General features: G+C 38.5%; 1 protein-coding gene across 1 annotated transcript in view; it reads right to left on the bottom strand.

The window, feature by feature from the left end:
- Positions 1-7,986, bottom strand: part of pcsk6 (proprotein convertase subtilisin/kexin type 6) — a 35,151-nt gene extending 27,165 nt beyond the window's left edge. The window contains exons 1-4 of the mRNA XM_042415301.1: positions 7,919-7,986; positions 7,734-7,795; positions 4,540-4,899; positions 2,332-2,436 (exon numbers count right to left, since the gene is read on the bottom strand). Of these exons, the coding sequence (XP_042271235.1) occupies positions 2,332-2,436; positions 4,540-4,704 (270 nt within the window). The 5' untranslated portion in view covers positions 4,705-4,899; positions 7,734-7,795; positions 7,919-7,986. The remainder of the gene's footprint in view (positions 1-2,331; positions 2,437-4,539; positions 4,900-7,733; positions 7,796-7,918) is intronic.
- Between the last annotated feature and the right edge of the window lie 13,147 nt (positions 7,987-21,133).

Below are 21,133 nucleotides of genomic sequence, written 5' to 3'. Positions count from 1 at the left end.
TCTGCTAAATGTGCTCTGCTTTCTGCCACACGGGGAAACTATGCTGAGTCTCTCCCGTGTTTTGCTGTCATTTATGGTTGCGCTGGCTTCTCTGTCCTCGCATCTACTCTATTTGTCAGTGTTTGTGTTTAGCTTAGTTTGTAACAAATTAAAATTTGGCAAATTCTTGTAAACTTAGCTACTGGCGCAAATCTGCCCATCCTCTCAACCAACAGCAGAGGGAGGAGGACAGGAGGAAGGACTGATAGTGACTGATGTCTGAGTTCTTCATTCTTTCTAAACTTCACTCAGTATTTAAATGTCTGGAATATTATTTATTTTATTGACATTTTTGATTTCTTTCCAGTGAGATATTATTGAATTTATTTGACTTTATTGACTTTGTTGATGGAAACGTTACTGTTGCTGCTGTAGAAACAATATTTTGTCATATTCAAAATAGAAATCTATTCTAATCCTGTTCTGAATTTATTCTTTTTTAAAAAGATAATTTAAAAAATATATATATAATTCTTTAGTAATGAAAAAAAAGAGTTTTGATAAAGAACCGGACCAATAAGTGTAGGCCTATGGATAAGATAAAGATAAAATTTTAACCATATCCGCCATTCACTATAAGCCCATTTTACCAATGTTTTGTGGCACATGTTTTTTAACAAATATTGTAATGATAATAATCCAAAGTTATGTGAAAATGCATTGTTTTTTGGTCATAACATCAAATTTTCTTGGGGGAGGACGCCCAACCCCTGTGGGCCTAACCTTTGACCTGGTTATTTTATTTGACCACTGCAGGTATGATTATTTAATCAACAGGATAGCATCATAAAACAACAACAATCAGCAAAATGGCACAGAACAAGAAAAACTACTGCCAGTATTAAATTGAATTCCTTAGCTAGGGGTACATATCCTTGTGCTTTTTGTCCAGTAGTCTCAGACTTTTTTCTTGGTAGGCTGCTCTTGTTTTCCGTTGGAACAATTAATAAGAATGCTTCTTATTTGGCACCAGCATCAAATAACCGCTTTCTGATTAGCTGCTGTTCATGATCAATAACAAGACCTGATTAAAGTTTGAATGTCAAATTTCTAACTGTTGCATTTGTTTACCACTCATGAATATAATTTCTATTCACATGGCTTTTTTGCTCCCCGAGAAATTCATGATAATGATATTCCAACTGTCCAGTTAAACAAATCTATTATTTGGCTTCATTGACATGCTTTTTTAATTATATAACACAGAATCATAATCAAAATTAATATTGATGGAAGACAATTAGCCTACATTTTAATTGAAGGGGACAATAAGGGACCTGGATAATGAATAGGGGGGCGCTAGTCAAAAAAAGGTTGAGAACCACTGATATAGACAACTCTTTTTTTAAAGATTTATGTTGGGCATTTTTCCTTTATCCAACAGCTGAGACAGGAAATATGGGTAGAAAGAGGGGTATGACATGCAACAAAGGTCTGCGTCTGGAACCAACCAGAAGATGTTGTGGTTATGTGGCATGTGTCTTAACCAGGTAGACTAGCAGGGCGCCAATAAGTGACAGAATATTATAATGTGGTCAAGTTCGTGCTGAGATTTAAGATTCTGCTTGTTAATTTCTGCTTGTCGGATTGTTTGCTATGCACCACATGACATGTGCCAATAGACCTTTCTCACAGTGGACATTTTGACTTGTCACAGTAGGAAAAGCACAGGTTAATTACATTAACGATGGCTCAGTTCTATTCAAGTGTTTTTCCTACTGTGACATGTTAGGTCTTGGGATGTAACCTTTTCTCACTCACTGCTGTGTTATACTGTATGCTCTACTGATGGTTTCACATGGAAACACATTGGTCCGTTAGCTGCAAATAATATTCGCCGAAATTACCATCACATGGCATGTCTCTTTCACTTTGTTTAATTGGCACCGGAGTCGAGTGGATGTGTTTTGGGGGAAACAACCACACAGCAATTATTTTTTTCCACCCAACTGAAACTCAGTCCAAGACTGAAGACTAACCTGTTTCCTCTTATAAAGTTGTTAGCCAATTTTTATTTGAATGTTGCAATAACCTCACAAAATTATGAAATTTAACGATTTCCATGGAAAAGAAAACATTGGAAAATCTGTTTAAATTACTTTTGCAGCACTGGAAACAGCAGCACAACATTTTTACACCACTGTATAAACATACAATTATGACAGAAATATGTGAACTGTTGCCATTGTGGTACTCCAAAGCTATGTCTGCTTGGCTGCTAGGTTTTAGCCCAGAGGGAAAAATGTGTTACTCTGACCATGTATCTTGTGTGTGTTGTACATTTTGATTCACCTGAGGATCCATATGGATGAAGCTATGGGGGCCTTTCAAAGCGTTTGCAGCTCTGCGGACCACTCTGCTGTGGTGGAAATGGTAATGATCCTCCAGGCTTCCTATCTGACCACAGACATCCAACAGCATCATCAAGACAAGAACATTAAAAGACTTCCATTGAACTATAAAAGAATTCGCATTTCGTCACATGTGTTTAGTCTACCACTAATCCATTGTTTTCTTAATGGCCTTTACACTGATGTGGTCTGACTTTTTAAAGTAGAAAACTTAAACCTGCTTCTACAAAGTTCTCCACATTCAAAGCACATTTTGGCCATCTGTATATGGTATATGATGTCACGTAATAAATATGCATGTTCTCTCTTGACTTTGCAACAAGAATGTGAGCAGGAATCTCAGCACATGTGCACAGCTGGCACACTGCGGTATTCTTCAGACTACAGTCTACTCAAACCATCCCTCACTACATCTGTCTTCATCCCTTTGCTGCTCTTTACCTCCCTCAACCACTCATATCTTGTGTGATTCTCTTTTACACACTAGTACCTTAAAGAAGAAGGTTTTGGTACCACTTTCTAATAAGGCACCCTTTATAAAGGGTTTAAAGTTATAACTAAAAGCATTATTTATGTTCATAATTAATTTGCTGATGTTTTATAGATCAGGCTACAGGTACAGGACAAAAGCAGAATACAAGGAAAAGTAGTGCGCATGTTTGCAAGCTCCCAAAAAATTGAATGATGCAATTTTTCAATCTACAAGGTCTTACTCTGGCAAACTTCCATGTGAAAAACAACATGCTATGTATACAGAAAAAAGAATGACAGCTCTACCTATAATTAGGAGATCACATGATACAAAACCATACAGTGTACTAAGCACACAAAAACCACAAAATGTCCTAAAAAAGGACTGTAGCCTACACAGGACATGTGTGTTACACATTTTTGCACTTTTATAATGTTGGAATTCCTTATTTTTTGTCTGTAAATATGATATAGTCTGTTTTTTGTCATCATTTATAGGCCAATATAAGAGTGAGAGAGAGTTTGGGGTTCCCAGGTTGTGAAAAATACTTCTGGCTGGTTTTTATCCCTTTGATAATCCATTCATGAATGATTGTGGGTTTTATATTCTCTAATAAGCCATGGAGTCTCCAGTTATACATTTTAATAAGTGGTTATTAAATGGAGTGTGGTCCAGATACTGGATGTCCAGATACAAAAGCAGGTTTTTCCCACAGGGTAAGTAGTCTATTAGCCAGATGAACTGAAGAGCTAACAGGACAAATCAAGTGTTCTGCGGTAAAGCGATAAACACAGCTAGAGGGATTTTTCACAAACCAGGCAACCCAAAAACACATTCTTATGAAATGACATACAGTTATTAGCATTAGTTACAATTTATAAAATATTTCTAAAGGCTTCAGATATGAGAAAGTGGTGGTGATTTTTTATATCTCATTTGTTTAGCTGTATATCAATAGTAAACATCATTTCCCTGTGTCAAGAAAATTCACCTTATTTTCTAACACTTTAAGTCCCCATTTTTAGCATTTATAAGTATACAAACATGTCATACATGGTTTTTTAACACACTACAGTGTAGGTGTCAGCAGATACATTTGTTTATTAATGTATTTGTCAGCAACTATAACTCCTCCTTTGGACACCCATAAGAGGAAGCTGATATATAAACAGATGATGAATGACAATATAATAAAATACAGTTGTTATATAAAATATGTCTTCATAGGGGACGGTATGATTGTTGACAAATACTGTACATTAATAAACAGTTAAAATGTCCTTACATTTGCTTATAATTACACTGAAGTGTGCTATAAACTATTTATTAAATGTTTGTATACTGCTTGTAAATGCTAAATAAGGGGACTTAAGTAAATTGTTACCCTTCCTTTTTAATGGTTCAGCCTCTAAAGCAAAAACTACAAGCAAGTACAGTAAATTCATGTGATGCCATTTATTCTAGTTAATTTACTTACATGAATTCTATTAAAATTCCAGGAAATATTTATACTTTTAAAATTTCATGAGGCTGTTTTCATGACAATATCTTTCAAACTGGGAATAACAGCACAGTCACAAACAGTGACCAACATAACGTCATGATACTTTCTTACAAAGTAAACATAAAGGCCTCCATGAACAGCAGTGATAAGAGGAGTAACAGCTCGATCATTACCTGACCCAGGTTTAAATATCCATACTTTGCTGCGATTCTGTCAGCCTGTTCCGGACCACCTGTAATCCGCACTGCCCAGTGGTTTGTATAAATGTTCCCTTGTCCTGTGACCACCGACCGACTGGATTGAATACTTAATAAAACGAAAAGCAAAAATAAAGTCATCCTGTCTTCAAAGTTGAAAAATCAGTCAGTTTACGGGGAAAGTGTTGAAATCCTTGGTACAGTCAGTAGCGCAGCTCTGCGTAAAGTCTGTGTCATGAGTCCATCATGTTGTCGTCACCACCGGTGAAAATCACGTATCCATGCCGCGGAGGAACTGTGCCATATGAACTCAGAGCAGCCAGTGGCGCAGAGAGGCTGGAGTCCGCACATGCAGGAGACACAGAGGATCAAATCAGTGGATGCTACTGCAGGAGTGACTGGACCTCATTACAAATACTGTAGAGCTTTTTATTTCATTTCACAAAACCTAAACAATGACTTGCATGACACATGTGAATATTGAAAACATCTCTTCAGCTATGATGTACATAAATGCTTTTTGTTGTTGTTGTTTGTTTTTTTTTCAGACTATATTACAGCATTAAACCAAGGTGTAAATTTGAATAATTCCCCCCAAAACAACTGGTTCACAGATTTCAATTTGCAAAGTGCACAATGCACAAACAACTAACCACAAAACACTAACAGAAACAAAAAAAAAAAAGGATCTTAATAATTTGAAGTACAGTTTCCTCCTTGAGTAAAAAATATAGAAAAGAAACTGTCTAAAAATACTATTTGAGTGCATGTTTAAAAATTACAACAACAAATGACTAAACACTGCGGTGAAAAGTCATATTTGTATTTTGCGTCATTTGGGGCCTCCTGCTGGCCATGTGGCCCTAAACTGCTACTTAGATTGCTTGGGTCCCAGTTTGTTATTATCATGGGATTCAACTGACCCAAGTTTTTAAAGGCTCATATCAACAATGATGTTTTTTGGGAATTTTAGGGAACTGATGATTCTGGTTCAGCTTTGCTCTACTTGTATTATTATAAACTTTTGGATGTGGTAAAAGTTTGGAGGAAAAAAAATAGCGGTAAAAGCACCAGGCATGAGTCCCCTGTATCATCCAGGGCAGCCACCTGCTTTAAGAATTTGCAAAAAACTTTGATTAAGTATTGAAAATAGTTTTTCTTTATACTTCAGAGATATAAATCAGAGGGGAAAATTTATTTTCATTTTGTATGTAGTCTCTGTGTGTGTGATTTTATTTCTGAGAGGTTTGTACACACACATACTATTTGGCAGATCTTTGCCCTGGCCGAGGCCACGTTATGCTGGCAGACTGGCAGGGTTGTGTTTGAAGTTCTGAGGTGGGGTATGTGTCACTGACCAATGAATCATCTGTTTCTACAAACACACAGAGGTTTTGAGGGACTGCTGGGCCAGTGTGAACAAATATGTTGTCCATGGATCCATTCATACACCACCACAGCTGATTTGATGTTGACGTATAGGGTTAAATTTTAAACAATGTATCACATTCTGTCCATCAGCTATTTGACAGAATGAACGGAAGAAGAAAAGTCTCAGAGTTCATGACTGAGACATCTCAGTGACAGGATCACAATTCAGTGGATAACAAAAATCCAGTGGATAACAGAAAATCCATTGGGTTGTCATAACCTCACTGACATCTAGTGAGGAAAACACTGAGAGACGCAGCGAGGGAATAGTCCAGCAGTACTCAGGTTTATTTTTTAAAAAACCCTTTGGCTCTAGAGGAGCTCCACGTCTCACAGGAAGTAGTGGGAGTACCATCAAAATATAGACCTTTTTTTCAGCAGACATTTTGACTTGTCAAAGCAGGAAAAGCACTGGTGCAATTAATTACATTAAAGAGGAATTTCACCACTGCAAATACGAGAAATATTTGATAGCAGAAATGTGCAATAATTTTTGAAATTACTAGAGAAAACTCAGAAAAATGCTGTAGATTCCCCTATTACTCTAAAGGGAAAAATCCTACAACAACCAGAATGCATTGTGTAAAGTCCCGTACAAGCCCACTGATGGTGTATTTACTGAATGTAGGTGGCGTATTCATTTTCTAGCAGAGCGGCCGGTTAGCAGAGACATAGTTAGCGGTGAGCAGCATTATATTATACCACTGTGCAAGGATCATTAAAAAAACGGCACTCTGGAGCTAGTGTTATGTGGATCATTGCAAACTTAGCTGCACACAAGCCAGAATGCTGCCAGAGCACATCGGTGGATAGTCAAAAAACCTCAGAGTCTGCAGTCTCCATTTCAGCTTGGTTTGGGAAACATTGTTGGAGGACAGAGTGAAAACTTCAATCCAACACTGTTTCTTTTATCGCTATGGACGACAAGGAACCGGGACCTCAAACTGAATGCAGCTGTGTAAGTTACAAGTAACGCACAGTCGATGTGCTGTACTGAATTCAGAGTTGACAAAGTCCAATATAATATTCTGTGAGAAAACAGTCAGGTTTACCAAAGCACCATAAAGTTTGCGGTTTTCAGTTCTGTTTCTATTGTAGGGCATCTGTCACGGACACTACACCAGCCATCACTGAGAACCAGTGAGTGGAGAGGTCTGCTGTACCCTGCATCCAAGCTTCTGTGTGCATGTGGTCAGTTGAGAAACTCTGCACTGAGCTGAGGGCCTTGCTGATCAGTGCAGAGCTTCATGAAATACTGCATATTCTACTGTAGATCAAAGGAAAAGAGGAATTCCGTGGGCTCCGGATCCTCCTCCCTGGTTGACGTCAATATTCTTTGCCGGTCTTCCTCCTTCAGAATGAGCAATTTCGGCTGTTTCACACCACTCAGGAAAGTCGACTTGTTGTTCTCAATATACTGCATGGCAGTGTGCATGTCCTTAACGACCGCAGGCTCTTAAAACACGAGTGAGGGAATCAGCAGACATGTTACAATGCAGACATATTCTTGCAAACAGCAAATACTGTTTGGATTGTACAGTCTATTGTGTGTCCTTTTGCCAAAAGTCTCATATTATTACTTGTAATTATCGTGTAAAATTATGTGTTATGTACATGCCCTGTTTTACAAACTGTGACTGAGTGGCAAAGTGACATAAATCACATTTTAGATCATACCTGACAATAAAGAATAACCTAAACTAATGTGACACCCATTACAAAGATGAGCAAACAGTTACCGTCTGCGTTATCTGTGTTGCTCCTCTTCCTCTTACGAGAGGGCTGGTCAGTCAGTGCTGGTCTAAAAGACAGCACCCAACAAAGTGATTACACATGCTTGTATCAGAATGACTAGATTGTAGCACACTAGCAGACTTACTCAAATTGTAGTTACAATATGGTTTAATAAAAGAGAAAAACTCACTCTGTGTGGAAATTGTCCATCAGTACAGCGCACCAACCACCACTTTCTGATGTGCATCATGTTGGTCTGCATTATAAATAAAAACAAGTTAAGACAGGTGGACTGACCTGAACTCTATATTTTATTATTATTATTTTAGATAGCTAGCAGAATATTTCAAATCATGTGGACAAACCTTGACAATAAGTCTTAAATGTGTAATGTGTCAAAAATGTAATATGACATTTAGGCTATGTTTTGGTCTCCATACTGGTGTTATCTACTTCATTAAGTAACAGCAGGTTTCTCTGAGGATACAGGCTCTTGTCTCTAAGCTAAGTTGTCAAACACCAGCTACAAGGTTTCTGTGTTTACCTCAGAGGGATTTTGTGCGAACTTGGCATCGCTCGCCTTCATAGCTAGTTAGCATCCAATCATAAGGTTAGCCAAAAAGGTCATATTTCCTCCACTATTAATATGAACAATTACTTTAGTCTGCTCTGGTAATCAATATACAGTGCTGCTTGAAAGTTTGTGAACCCTTTAGAATTTGCTCTATTTCTGTATAAATATGACCTAAAACATGATCAGAAACATGGAACCTTTTATAGGTTCCTTGTTTCCTTGTCGCTTCCTCCTCCATACTCTGTTGTGTTCGATTCCACAGTGTGATATTCAGCCTCGTAACAGTAGCACCACATCTCGCAACATTGCAACATCATATCATGAAACTAGTTTTCTTACAAATATACAGATATTTTAGTGCCTGCTTCTCCCTATTGCTAATGAGAAAACAACATGGCAGACGGAGTGTTATGGGAGACCCCCTTTTGACAGTCCTTGAGGGCACCACTAAAAAAAATGAGGAAAAGTAATTTGTAGTCCATGGCAGATCTCCAGATTCTCCAGGCTTTCGCAGCTGGATGAAGAGGGATATTTTAAGTGACAATGGCTACCACCTCAGGTGCTGGTTAATAAAATCTCCCTTCTGACATTCCCTCTCTTCTGGAAGGCTCAGACAAATCTTAAAGTCTGAAAGCATCGCTCGATCTTGGAACACTTCCCACTCAACCAGAAAGTCCTGCTCTTTTAGTCTGGGGAATGGATCTACTGTAGCTAGTGACTGCATTTTTGGCTATCCGTAGCTCAGATCTGAGCATCCCTTCTAGATTTTCCTAGGAGAAAGGACCTTGAAGTCCTCCAGGATACCGATTAGTACTGGATACAGTAGTACTTCTCCTTCATCTGAGCCTGTGTCCCTGGGTTTCTCAACAAGGAGATCAGTGCAGTCACCTGAGATATATGATATTTGTAAGTACTTCATCTTATTTGTAATGTTGTCTTTGTGTTGCACTGCTCACCTTTTTCCACTGATTTGACATTTTCGTCATCTCCTGGACAACCTGAAAGAAGAATAAGTTCCTCCTCTGAAATACTTGAAACTGCCTGTGCAGTTTATCATGCACCTCTTGCATGAGGCAGAGGGTTGGTGGAAAAAACTCATGATTGTAGAACTATGCAGGCTCTCCACAGTGGGCCCTGATCTTGCTTGTCTCAATAAATCTGCTAGGACATTAGGCACGATCGTCCTCATGACATCAGTGGCCTCTCTGCTGCTCTCCCACAGTGTATGGTTTCCTCCCTGGAAAACATGAGGCTGGCGGTCCTGTTGTTTCAGCCTTGATAGAACCAGAAAGTTGAATTGACAATTTGCTCGTACTTCACCAGGTACAGCACACATTTCTGCTTCTTGCAGTCTGCTAGGGTCTTACTGAGGTGGTGGGCAACACAACGAACAATGATAAGGCCAGGGTAAAGGTCCTTAAGTTGCTTGCCAACTCCTGCTCTGCAACCTTCAAAGAATTTTTTTTTTTTTTAAAAGGTCAGATTATTAATCTGTAACAAAACTCCTCTCAACTGTACTGTAAACTACCTATTCTCACTGTAGAAAATTTGATTTCTTATATACTTACATTTATTCTATAAATAGAATCCTTAAAGTATACCAATGACTGTTGAGGCATGTCACTGGCAAAAGAGGTGAATCTGTCCAATAGGCAGCAGTGCTGTGGCCTCCAGAATAGCCTCTGTAATAGTGGAGTCCCCTGCTTGAAAACTCCTCATGGTCAGCACCTTGGTCTTCACTTGACCATCAGGCCCAATGTACCTGAAGTATAAAACAATGACGTGAATAATGCCGTATAAGAAGACAAAGAAAACAGAGTAAAAATGTGCTGTAACTCACACTAAACAAATCTGAAACCAAAACTGAACCTCACAAACTGTTTGGTGACAGAGATGTCGGTTGTCTTGAGAACCATAAGTCCCCAGGCTGGAGACTTGGACACTTCTGCCACTAGCTCCTCAGCTAGCTCAAGGCCTATGATCTCAGTCATCTTACTGATGATGTGGACACTCATATAATTTGTGTTGGAACTGATCTAAATAGAAAAGATAATCTGATCTTAGACATTAGATTCAAAACAACACAATGTTCGTTGCTGTCTTTATATGATAACCTTAAAAACATACAGTACATGGAGTGCGTTATAGTAGCAGCCCAGCTTCTTGCAGGTAGCTGGTATGATGGAGCCACTTCAGGTACTCAAATTATGTGAAAGCAGTTTAGTGCTCTATGTCCACTCCTGTGTGTAAGAGCTCTCTCCACTGTTGTTAAAATAAAAGGAAGTATTGACTGACTGACTGACTGACATACACATTTCTTGACTTGTTCTATACCTGACTTTATCAGATTTATTTTTAGCTGCTCTTATTGGCCTCTCTTCTGGCAGCTTCTATATGTGCCTTAGAGTTCACAGCATCAAGCCTAAAATTTGTGCCGGGCTTTTCAACAAAACATCCCTCTGATGGGTGGTGCTGGCAGCACAGGGGCCACACCACCCCATCAGGTGTGTTTTAGCCAGCTATGGCTTTTAGACCATGAAGGGTCAAAGCCACTGGACCTATGCCCCACTTCCTTTTCACTCTCTCTCAGATGCAATTTTCTCTCCCTCATGGCATGTTCAGATTGGAAGCAGAAGCGCCACGAAGCATCAATTCTCGTGCGAGGAGGAGCCTGACTATTAACACCAGAAGCCCATTTCTCCGCGCCGGTCAACAAGTTCTGCTCCTCTGCTATTTTCTAATGATATGTAGAGCTGATCTTTGTCATGGGTAAGTAATAGTCTCATCAATTTATAACGTAAAGCAATGTAATTATGTGGCTTATATGAAGACAATGAGCAAAACTTGCACAGTACTTGCAATAGCGAATCTGACAAGGAAACTTTAGGTTACTTGTGTAACCCTGGTTCTCACACACTGAGGCCATGTCGTAGGCATTTCCCAATGTGATTTGGGGAATGCTATGAAAGAGAGCACACTGATATTCTATTATAACTCATATAAATTATATATATGATATAAATGATCTGATAGAGAAAATTTGTGTGAAAATGTGATGTCAGTCTGAACCTGGTGTCAGTCTTACTCGGCCCCTTTCATCACTCTTCTTGCTGCTGTTTTCCCTCTGATGATCTTAAGATATTCAAAGCAGTTACTCTGTTGTTGCCTGTATGAAAACTTCAGTTCAGTTATTAATTTGTAGCTATCTGTCTATAGACTTGGCTCCTTCATTTCACTTTCTGATGGCTTTGTTCTTGGCCTTTATTCAAAGAAGACTGTTATCTTTTTCATGATCTGTAAATCAAATTAACAAATTTCATTCATATGGTTCAGAAGAAAACATTGAAAGAAAAAAGTGTATGTATCACTTTTATATAATGTTTTACTGATTGTATTTATTTACAAATAAGCTACAAGTTATGACAAAACATTTTACTAATTATTTTACATAAAGCAGCTTTCTAGCTTTCCATTCATGCTGTTCTTCCTGATATTCCATAAATCACAATGATGACTGACTAAATAGTCTTCCATCTCATAAAAATGAAATGTAGCTAGGTAGTTACTTGATCAAACAGTCAATGCAACAAGGTTAACATGAAGTTGGCTGATAAACAGGTGATCAGTTGATGAATTGATCACTGGCAGTTTGAACCTACTTTCACACTCATTCATTACAGACCAAAAACTCAACAGTGCACCGTGAGAACTCTGTATCAGTCAGGAGAGTAACACCTGGTCATAGGGGAATGTAGCACTATCGATTAGTTGAGTTGAATATTTGTGTATTTATTGTGGATCATCTTATTTTGTAGTATTGTGGTTTGCTTTTTACTTTCTTTGCATGTATTTTATGTTAACCAGCCTGCTATCATCCCAATTCACGCACATGGTGCACAGTCTAGTTACCTCAAATGAATCAATCCCTGCAGAGCCTGGCAAGTAGTGGGTCAATGAGGTGACTTGGGAGGCGGAACTGTACCTCCATAAAGGTATAACTGGCTACTTGCCAGAGGCCATGGAGTAAGATGTTCAGAGGGCAGAGTAGAGAGCAAAAGATGAAGGTGGTGTTGTGAGAGTCCCTGAGGGGAAAGACAATGAAGGGGAGCAGTGCCAAGCCCTGCCTGTGATTTTATAACTAACCTTTTTTTCGGCTACAATTTTCAAACTGCAACATGCCTTTGGAAAATGAAAAAAATTGACATAATAAAGTCGCACATACAAATGTAAGCGGTCAACTAAATTTAAAATTTCACACATATACAACACCCTTTGAAATAGTAGGTCTTAGAACTATGTATTTTGAGTTGCTGACCAGGCACAGTAGGAGGCGATGTTTACTTGTTTCTCAAAATGTGACAGACCTGTGTCTCCTGTACCCTACAGGAAGCATGACTACAGGCTAATACCACTCACTAGTTGCACTTTATAGTGTTGATTTTATTGTTTGATTATGATTTAAGGTTTATACATTGTATCACAGGTGTTTCTGTTAACAAAGCTTAAAGCTGCATTCATTGATTTTTTTGGCAATGTGTGACATATTATCACCTTATAAAGTATTTATTGCAAACATGTTAGCTAATAGTTGTCTTTTTACACATCCTGCAGATATGTAAATAGTTACACATAACCTTATGTACAATATTGGTGTTCATTTGTAGTCCTGTTTATGGCCATCTGATAAATGTCAGTCCAATATTCAAGGCAAGGAAAGGCAAGTTTATTTATATAACACAATTCATACACTTAAGGCAATTTCAAAGGTTTCAAATGGTTTTGGTGTTGACAAAACTCATCCTCAATATTTCTCTTTAGTCCCTCAATGTTCCACTATGTTCACAAGCTAGTCATTAACTTTGTCCATCTTTTGTTTGGTGCTGGGCAGGTAGTGTACAGTGGGTTTATTTGAGTTTCACTCAAACATCTGCCTGCTGGAAAACAAGGTTGATGATAGCAGTGAGTCTGAACCAAAACAGTAAAGTTGAGGGCCAGGAATCGAAACAGTGTGCTGATGGACTTTAAAAGACCTCATAAAGTTGAGGGACACTGCAGAGTCGGGTGATAATTCACTGTGGGCACATTAGTACTATGGGGGCCCAGTATTCATGTTAAATGATGTTTTGACCTGTCATTAGGCCTTGCAGTGGGTATTGAGCTGTGCTGTGATAAATCTACTGAGCCTCATTACAGGCAACACCACTCTCTAGCCGTGATCTTACTTTTCTTTATGCCCAACTAGCTTTATGGGCAACTTCATCTGAATGCCATGGCCCGCTCAGTTGTCCAGCCATCATCACTGTATAACTGGTTCCACTAGCTGTGCTTGTGCCCATAATAAGCAATTATCTGGTATGCGAAACTTTTCTTGAATAATGTCCCTTGATCTGTCTCCCAAATAAAGGAAAATGGTTTCAATATGAATTTATATGGATGGCGAAAATGGCATCGGAGCAGGAATCAGAGAGCAAAATGGGGGAGGATTTGAAAATAAAAAGAAACGCAAGAACTCATCAAGTGTTTCAAGTGATTCCAGTAAGCAATTGAGGAAAAAGGGGTCATATCTGGTCATAATGGTAGTGGTGACAAGAATGGATGGCATTGTTAAGAATCCACATGAGGTGGGAAAGTTTGTTGAAGGAAAAGTCGGAGCTGTGAAGTCGGTCAGGATAACTAGATGTGGGATGGTCATGATTGATTGTGTATCTAAACGTCAGAGATTAAAAGCCCTGAATATTAGTACAAATAAAGATCATAGTTGTGTGGATTGTTTTGGACTTGGACCAGACACCATGAAGAAAGGAGTCATAAGCAGCGTGCTACTGTCAGTTGATGCTGACTTGTTTGAGGATGTTGAAGGTGTGTTAGAAACAAGAAGAATGAAAAGATTCAGAGGAGGGAAAAGAGGACAGTAAGTCCATATGTTTACCTTTAAAGGAGAAGTTCCGGAAAGAGTGTGCCTGGATTATGTGAGCTACAAGGTGAGGCCATATGAGAGGGCTCCTCTCAGATGTTTCTGCTGTCAGGAGTATGGCTATGTTGCTGCAGTGTGAAGAGGAGAAGATGTGGGAGATGTGGGAAAGACAACTGCGAAATGGAGGAATGTAAAGAATAAGCCAAGTGTCTGCACTGCGAGGAGAACCACCATGCAGGGTCACAACAGTGTCCAAAAAGGATTAAAGAAGTTAAAGTGAATAAAATCAGAGCAGAAACGGGCTTGTCTTACGCCAAAGCTGTTAAGAGAGTGGAAAAGAATGACGAGATGGTGGCAGTACAAAAGGAACTGGAGCAGAAAAGGAATGGAGCTGAACAAAATATCTGCATGGACAAGAAAGGCTTTTTGGCATTCATTGCCATGGTCGTCATTTGTGCTGTTGAAATACATGGGAAGTCAGAAAGGATTAAGATGGTGTTGGATGCTGCTGGAGATTCTTGAATGTTGTGGACATTTCTGGAGAGGAGCTGGATGTAACACTGAGGGAGGGATTTGCACAAACTCAGGCAATTGGGTCTGGGTTATAGAATGGACAATATGAATGGAAGCATTTTGGGTGAACACTGTAAATAGTTTACACTGTGGAACTGATAAAATCCAGTGGGTGGTAATGCACCCGAAAGCTGCCAACCACCAATAAACAACAAAAGAGGAAGATGAATTTATGTGTGAGTGTAAGAGTGCAGGAGGTCATTAGGTGGGCACTAACATGACTGGTGTTCATTGAGTTGGGCCCACAACACCAAGAAGGCTCAAAAGAACCACTTCCCTCTTAAACTACACCCACACACTCAACACAAATTTCCATAGAAAGTTATATTCGCTTTTGTCTACAACACCAGCTAACAGCAAGCTAACCAACTTCAGCTAAAACCATGTTAAGCTAGCCAGCATGTTGCTACCACTGGCAGCCACCCAACCCACCGAGCAACAGCCAACCAATCACCCTCAGCTACCTAATCTTACCAAACAACAATCTAAGATAACTAGCATGCTAAGCCAACTTACAAGCTATCAGTTTGCTAAGCTAACCAGCACACTACCTGAGTCACCAATGAGACCAAACAACAAACAGCATGTTAAGCCAATTAGCATGTTAGGCTAACCAGAATGCTAACAAGTATGGCCCACCTTGGCATACACTTCTGTCAAGCCCATTAGCCACCAGCATGCTAACAACAGCCAACATCATGTTGAACAAACAGCGTGTCAGGCTTTCTGGCATGCAGCCATCCCCAGCAGCTCACTGCTCAATCCACCAAATAAACTAATCAAGCATCTTCATCTACCTCATCCTAGGAAGCAACAACACGGCATCACAATTTAAGTTCTGCACTTCCCTATTTTTGCCCCAGTGACCTTTCTTCTCACCCACAGCCATTCACTGCACTGGCTGTCTGCTTTAGGCCCTGTCCTCTTATGCCTAGTTCAGTTAGAAGGGACAAAACTGATTTGCCAACAAAACCTCTACAGCTAGCCGACCACTGGACGGACCTTAAGTTTCCATCCATGCATGTCTGCTTGCATCTCTGTATAAGATTTTTAAGATTTTTTTCAATTCTATTCCATCCTCCCATGGTACTGTCAGCACCTCAAAATACACAACACTGTGTTTCTGACCACAACACAAGATCTGGTCTTAGATTAGTGGTAGCTATCTCCTGAGGAACTATGCTGTTTTCCTAAACCTTTCCCCACCTCTAGCTGTCCTACATTACATATAAAATTGTTTGCTGCCTGACCTGTTCACCCTCAGAGACAAACAAAATATCACCTTGTTTCCTTTTTGCATCCAGTGAGTTTACTTCTCAGCACTTACTCTCAGTGGCTGCTGCTAGACTCTTCAGCACTTGATTATGTCTCCAGGTATATCATCCTTGAGACAGGCTTGTTTTACACCCAGATAAAATGTGCCAAAGTGAAGCTATACCTGATAATCCTGCCTGCTTCCATTCCCCACACTCCCCTCCAGCTAAGTTTTCTTCTCTTTTCTTCTACACTTTCCCAACTCATCCACTGGCCCTGCCAGCAGCATATGTTGCAAAAACATCTTGACACTTTATTGTAAATTGTATCAGTTCAAATAATTAATGTATTTCTAAATGTCATTGCATCACTACCCAAACAGTCAAAATTGGAAGTTTTACCTCCTTGTGCAACATTACCACAGTATTGCTACAAGGCAACGAATACCACACGTATCACTCTAATCAAATGCATGCAGTACACTGCCACATGTACCACACAGCTACTCTACAGTATAGTTATGAACATGCACAAATGGCCAATCTGCTCAGTTGACAGCAACTTCACAAAGTGATTTCAATAACTTCAACTCAGATCAGCCCATCTGATCCAACTCCAGTTTCATTCATTTAATTGTTTGACCATTGACTGTGTTTATCCAGCGGGTAACTCTACTTTCTCAAGCCCTTCTTTCTTCTCATATACCCTGACTCCTGGTACAACATGCACACTCTGGTTCACAACAGATCTCTAAATGCAGGTTTTGCTGATGGAAATGATATCATTTACAAATTTATTGTAGTTTATGGTCACTTTATGAGGGCTGCTGCTAACCATTTGGAGGCCCTAAGCATAACTGGTCATGGGGGCCCTAAGTAAAGTCTGAGTCGAGTCCCAAGATGGGCTCCAGTGCTCCAATCTGGCACGGTCAAAGAGCTGACATACGATTAAAAAAAGTCTACATTAAACAAAAATTACACAGCTGTGATTTCATATTAATATTCATGATGCAGTGATTGCAATTTTATTAGATTTTTGGGCTCTTTTCATTTATTAGGTAAAAACATCTAATTTGCCTGAAATGAGTGATAGGGTACATACAATGAAAAAAACAATGGTAGGCCTGTCCATAACTAATTTATATATTTTTTCAACTTGTGTAAAAATGTAATAATGTGATAATTATCATGACATTTTTATCAACCTTAATTTTGGGGGCCCCCGCCTGGTACTTGAGGCCCCACGCACTCTGCGTACTCTGCGTATGCGGAGCGGCAGCACTGACTTTATGAGTCTGAACAACTCCTCCTCTCCCTCCTGTGGGAGTCAGGTCTATTTTTTTCTAGACTTGACTTGGACACACACCTTACATAAATATTACTCAAAAAGGAAATGATCAACATTTTTCACTAGAATGACCCTACTGGTAGGAACCTGCCTTTGTCACCGCGTACATTTTGACTTGTCATGGTTGAAAAAGTACATAATGACATTACTAACGACGTTAATGATGGCTCTGTTCTAATCAAGTGAAAACCATGATAGTGTGACAGTGAGTCAACATGTGCAATACCAGGACCCTGATATAGTCAATTGTTTGAACACACAGATTATCTCTTATCAGTTAACAATTTTTAGACATTTAAGGTTAAACAATTAAGTTAAACAAGCCATTATGATGCCTTTTCTCATTACACAGTTTTTGTCACATTTTACACACAGTATATTCAAACATACAAATGTCCCAATTATGTCAAGTCAAATCAGGTACTGCCTAATTTGCAGTGTTGACAATCAGGGCATCATTTTGCATATGTAAACATACCAAATAGGTCTAAATGTGTGCAGCCTTTTTACTCAATTCAACAAAAGAGACAATAAGGAAACAGAGGGAATTTTTTCTGTTTTCATGGACAAAGGTTCATGTTCTACCATTTTCTTTGTAAACCAGTTTATATAAAGAGGAACCATTGTAGTGACGTTTTTCAAAAGTGTTACAAACTTTTCATTTCCTCTTCATTTATCTGAAATCTTAGTGGTTTAAAATAAAGTGACTACTAGCTTCCCCATGGTGTGCAGTTTCTTATAAACACTTGGTGTTCATGTTCATATCAGTGGTGGCTGAAGTTTTCACATGCTTATTTTTACTTAATAGTACCACAGTGTAAAAAATATTCTGTTACAAGTAAAAGTCCTGCATTCAAAACTTTACTTTACTCTACTTAAAATATCACAAGTAAAAGTAGAATTATTTTGGCCATTCTACATTATAAGTAAAAGTACTCATTATGCAGAATGCCCTTTCAGAGTATTATAGTATTATATAGCTATATTATATTATTGGATTATTACTATTGATGCGTTAGCATGTTTGCAGCATTTCAGTGTTGTAGCTAATTGAGATGGTGCTAATTCTAAATACTTTTTATAACAATTACACTAACAATGTATCATAGGCTCATCAAATGCTAACTATGTAAAATTATAATCTGCAAAGTGTTTAGTAATTATAGCTATAGTGAAGTAGTGAAGTAGTAGAAATGTAGTGAAGAAGAAGTATGAAGTAGAATACAGTGAAAATATTCAAATACCTAAAAGCTGTACTTACTGTTAATAAAATACTTGAGCAAATGTACTTAGTTACATTCCAATATTCACTCTCCACTGATGGAGAGATGGAGATGATCCAGTGTTGTGCTGGGCAGGTAGTAAACAGGACCTACAGGACAGACCCAAAGCTTTGGCACTGTACTCACAGCTGTTGTGTTCATTGTTGCTGTTGACATGAACACAAACGAGACGCAGATGTTTTCTATGAATCACAGAAAACCTCCTTGGTTTTTTTACCGTTTTGCAATATAGAGACATTTGAGGGGATACAGTCATCCTTGATTTAAAAAGAATGTGGGAGGAGGGTAGAGTGGGGGGGCAATGGCCATCTGGTCCCCCTACTTCCGGTGCCAGTGACTGAGTCCGAAACGCAACAGTTAAGTTGTGGGACATAAAACCAAAACAGTGAGCTAAAACGTGCTAAAACGCTCTGTAGAGTCAAAGGAAACTGCAGAGTTCATCACAACATGTATACAAATATTGATTAGTGCAGCTTTAAACTCTACAGAGTTTCCAAAGACATTGTGTAAAGAGATGCAAAAAACATGAAGAATATTTCTGTCTGATGGGATTGTACAACATCAACATAGTTTGTATCTATCGCTTAGTGAAAGTATAATACAGTTAGGAGAGTTGGAAAAAGCTGATACAAACTGCTTTTAATGTGTATTCTCCATAAAAAATGTAATTATTTCTTTCTACTTCTAGAAAATACAACAACATGATCTAGACTGGGACTTTCTCTACTGTTGTTACAAAGTGCTTCACAATAGGATAAAAGATCACCTAAAGGGTATGTTTATGCAGATCTTCACAAGAGAACAAAGATATTGATGCAATTACAACTATTGCGTAGTCACTCTTTGTTCAAGTCACTCTGTACACCTGTTAAAAGGTGTCTTCTTTCTCAAACATTTCCCCGTTCTGTCACTTCAAAGATCGTGTGAACTGAGGGAAAATACCTAGTCTGCTATGATGACCTATTTCATTAAACCAGAATATTGTTCCAGTGAAGACAACAAAGTATTCTACTACAAACCACCACATCCTTCCTTATCTGTCCGTGACACACCACCGTCAGCTCTACACTTCCTACCGCGACAAGCACAAGGTCACGTACACACATACACAGTACACCTTGTCACACCTGCTGCTGGTCACATAAAAAAATGTTAATTTCAAGCATTAGCAGGCCTGTTAGATTTGACCCCAGGAGAGAATTAATGTGAAGTGTTAGCAGTTGTCAATGATGTGTAGTTCATGTTTACAGACTGCTGTTAATAGTTTTCATAGCAGAAAGAGTTTGATTGCTACAGTTTTTATTTTGTTCATTTTACTCTGATCACTTCATAATAAAATACATACTCTAACTGTTAAAATGATAATGGTCTTAACTTTAGGTCCACTTACTTGCTTTTGTCGCTTTGAGTTTAAATGTTAAAAACATAGCCTGATTATACACTAGTGACAGTAGCCATGTGTGCACAGGTAAACAAGTCCACTATAATAATCTATATATACAGTTTACACTTTGAAATAATGAAATGCATTTGTCCTCCTCTAAGAAAGATATTCAGCAAAACTAAAAAAAAAAATATGAAAAAACAGGCACTTTTGTATTGTTAGTGTCTGAAAAAAATAGTTTTACAGGTTTCCATTGTGTTTTTATTGTAAAAAATGTTTTATGTCATTTACTGTGGTTTATGTGCAATTCACGATTACAGCAATGATTTGCTTTTCTTTAGAACACGAATGTCAGCTACAAGAAGTTGGCAGATATCCTGTGTGATGTAATCTCATGTGGGATGGACCATTTCAATGGTGTGAAACAAAAATAAATAATTTATTCATACAGTTTTACCATTTTGCTTCTATATACTATGTATACACAATAGAATTAATAGATACCAAGCACTCTGCTGTTAGTGACACTTATTCACTTCAATCATGAAAACACATGAAACATTCTAATAATAAACAACCCTCCTAAATTCATTTAAGCCTATACTTATAGATCCAATATTAACTAATCACATAGTGAGGATCCATCCTCACTAGAAATGATAATAAATGGCACAATAACAAATCCTATCTATTATCAAGAATGCTGACCTGTATAACTGCTGTATAACTGCCAATGTGGAGATAGTGTACATTATAAACATCTGGACTTGGAGGAATTTTTACTTGGTACTTTTAGCAAAGCCAATTAACAGCTAAGAAGCCTCTATAGCAATAGACAGAAAATTAAAGGAAAAACAGTCACCAGATCTAAGCCCAACTGAAGACCTCTGGGAGATTTTTGGACCTTTAAACTGTTCAGAGAAATATGTAAGAGGCTTTTTGCTTCATAATGCCATCCTGTGTGAGTTATTTTGAATTTGACATCCTGCTAACAGACAGACAGAAACACTAGACAACATGTGGTAACCTTATAAAATGAGGGCTGACACCACTCAAATCATCACAAACAAATCGTA

The sequence above is a fragment of the Thunnus maccoyii genome, chromosome 1 (assembly GCF_910596095.1).
Source record: "Thunnus maccoyii chromosome 1, fThuMac1.1, whole genome shotgun sequence".
In the NCBI taxonomy this organism is placed as follows: Eukaryota; Metazoa; Chordata; class Actinopteri; order Scombriformes; family Scombridae; genus Thunnus; species Thunnus maccoyii.
The sequence above is the reverse complement of the archived record's forward strand: the minus strand, read 5'-3'. Positions and strand labels throughout refer to the sequence as shown.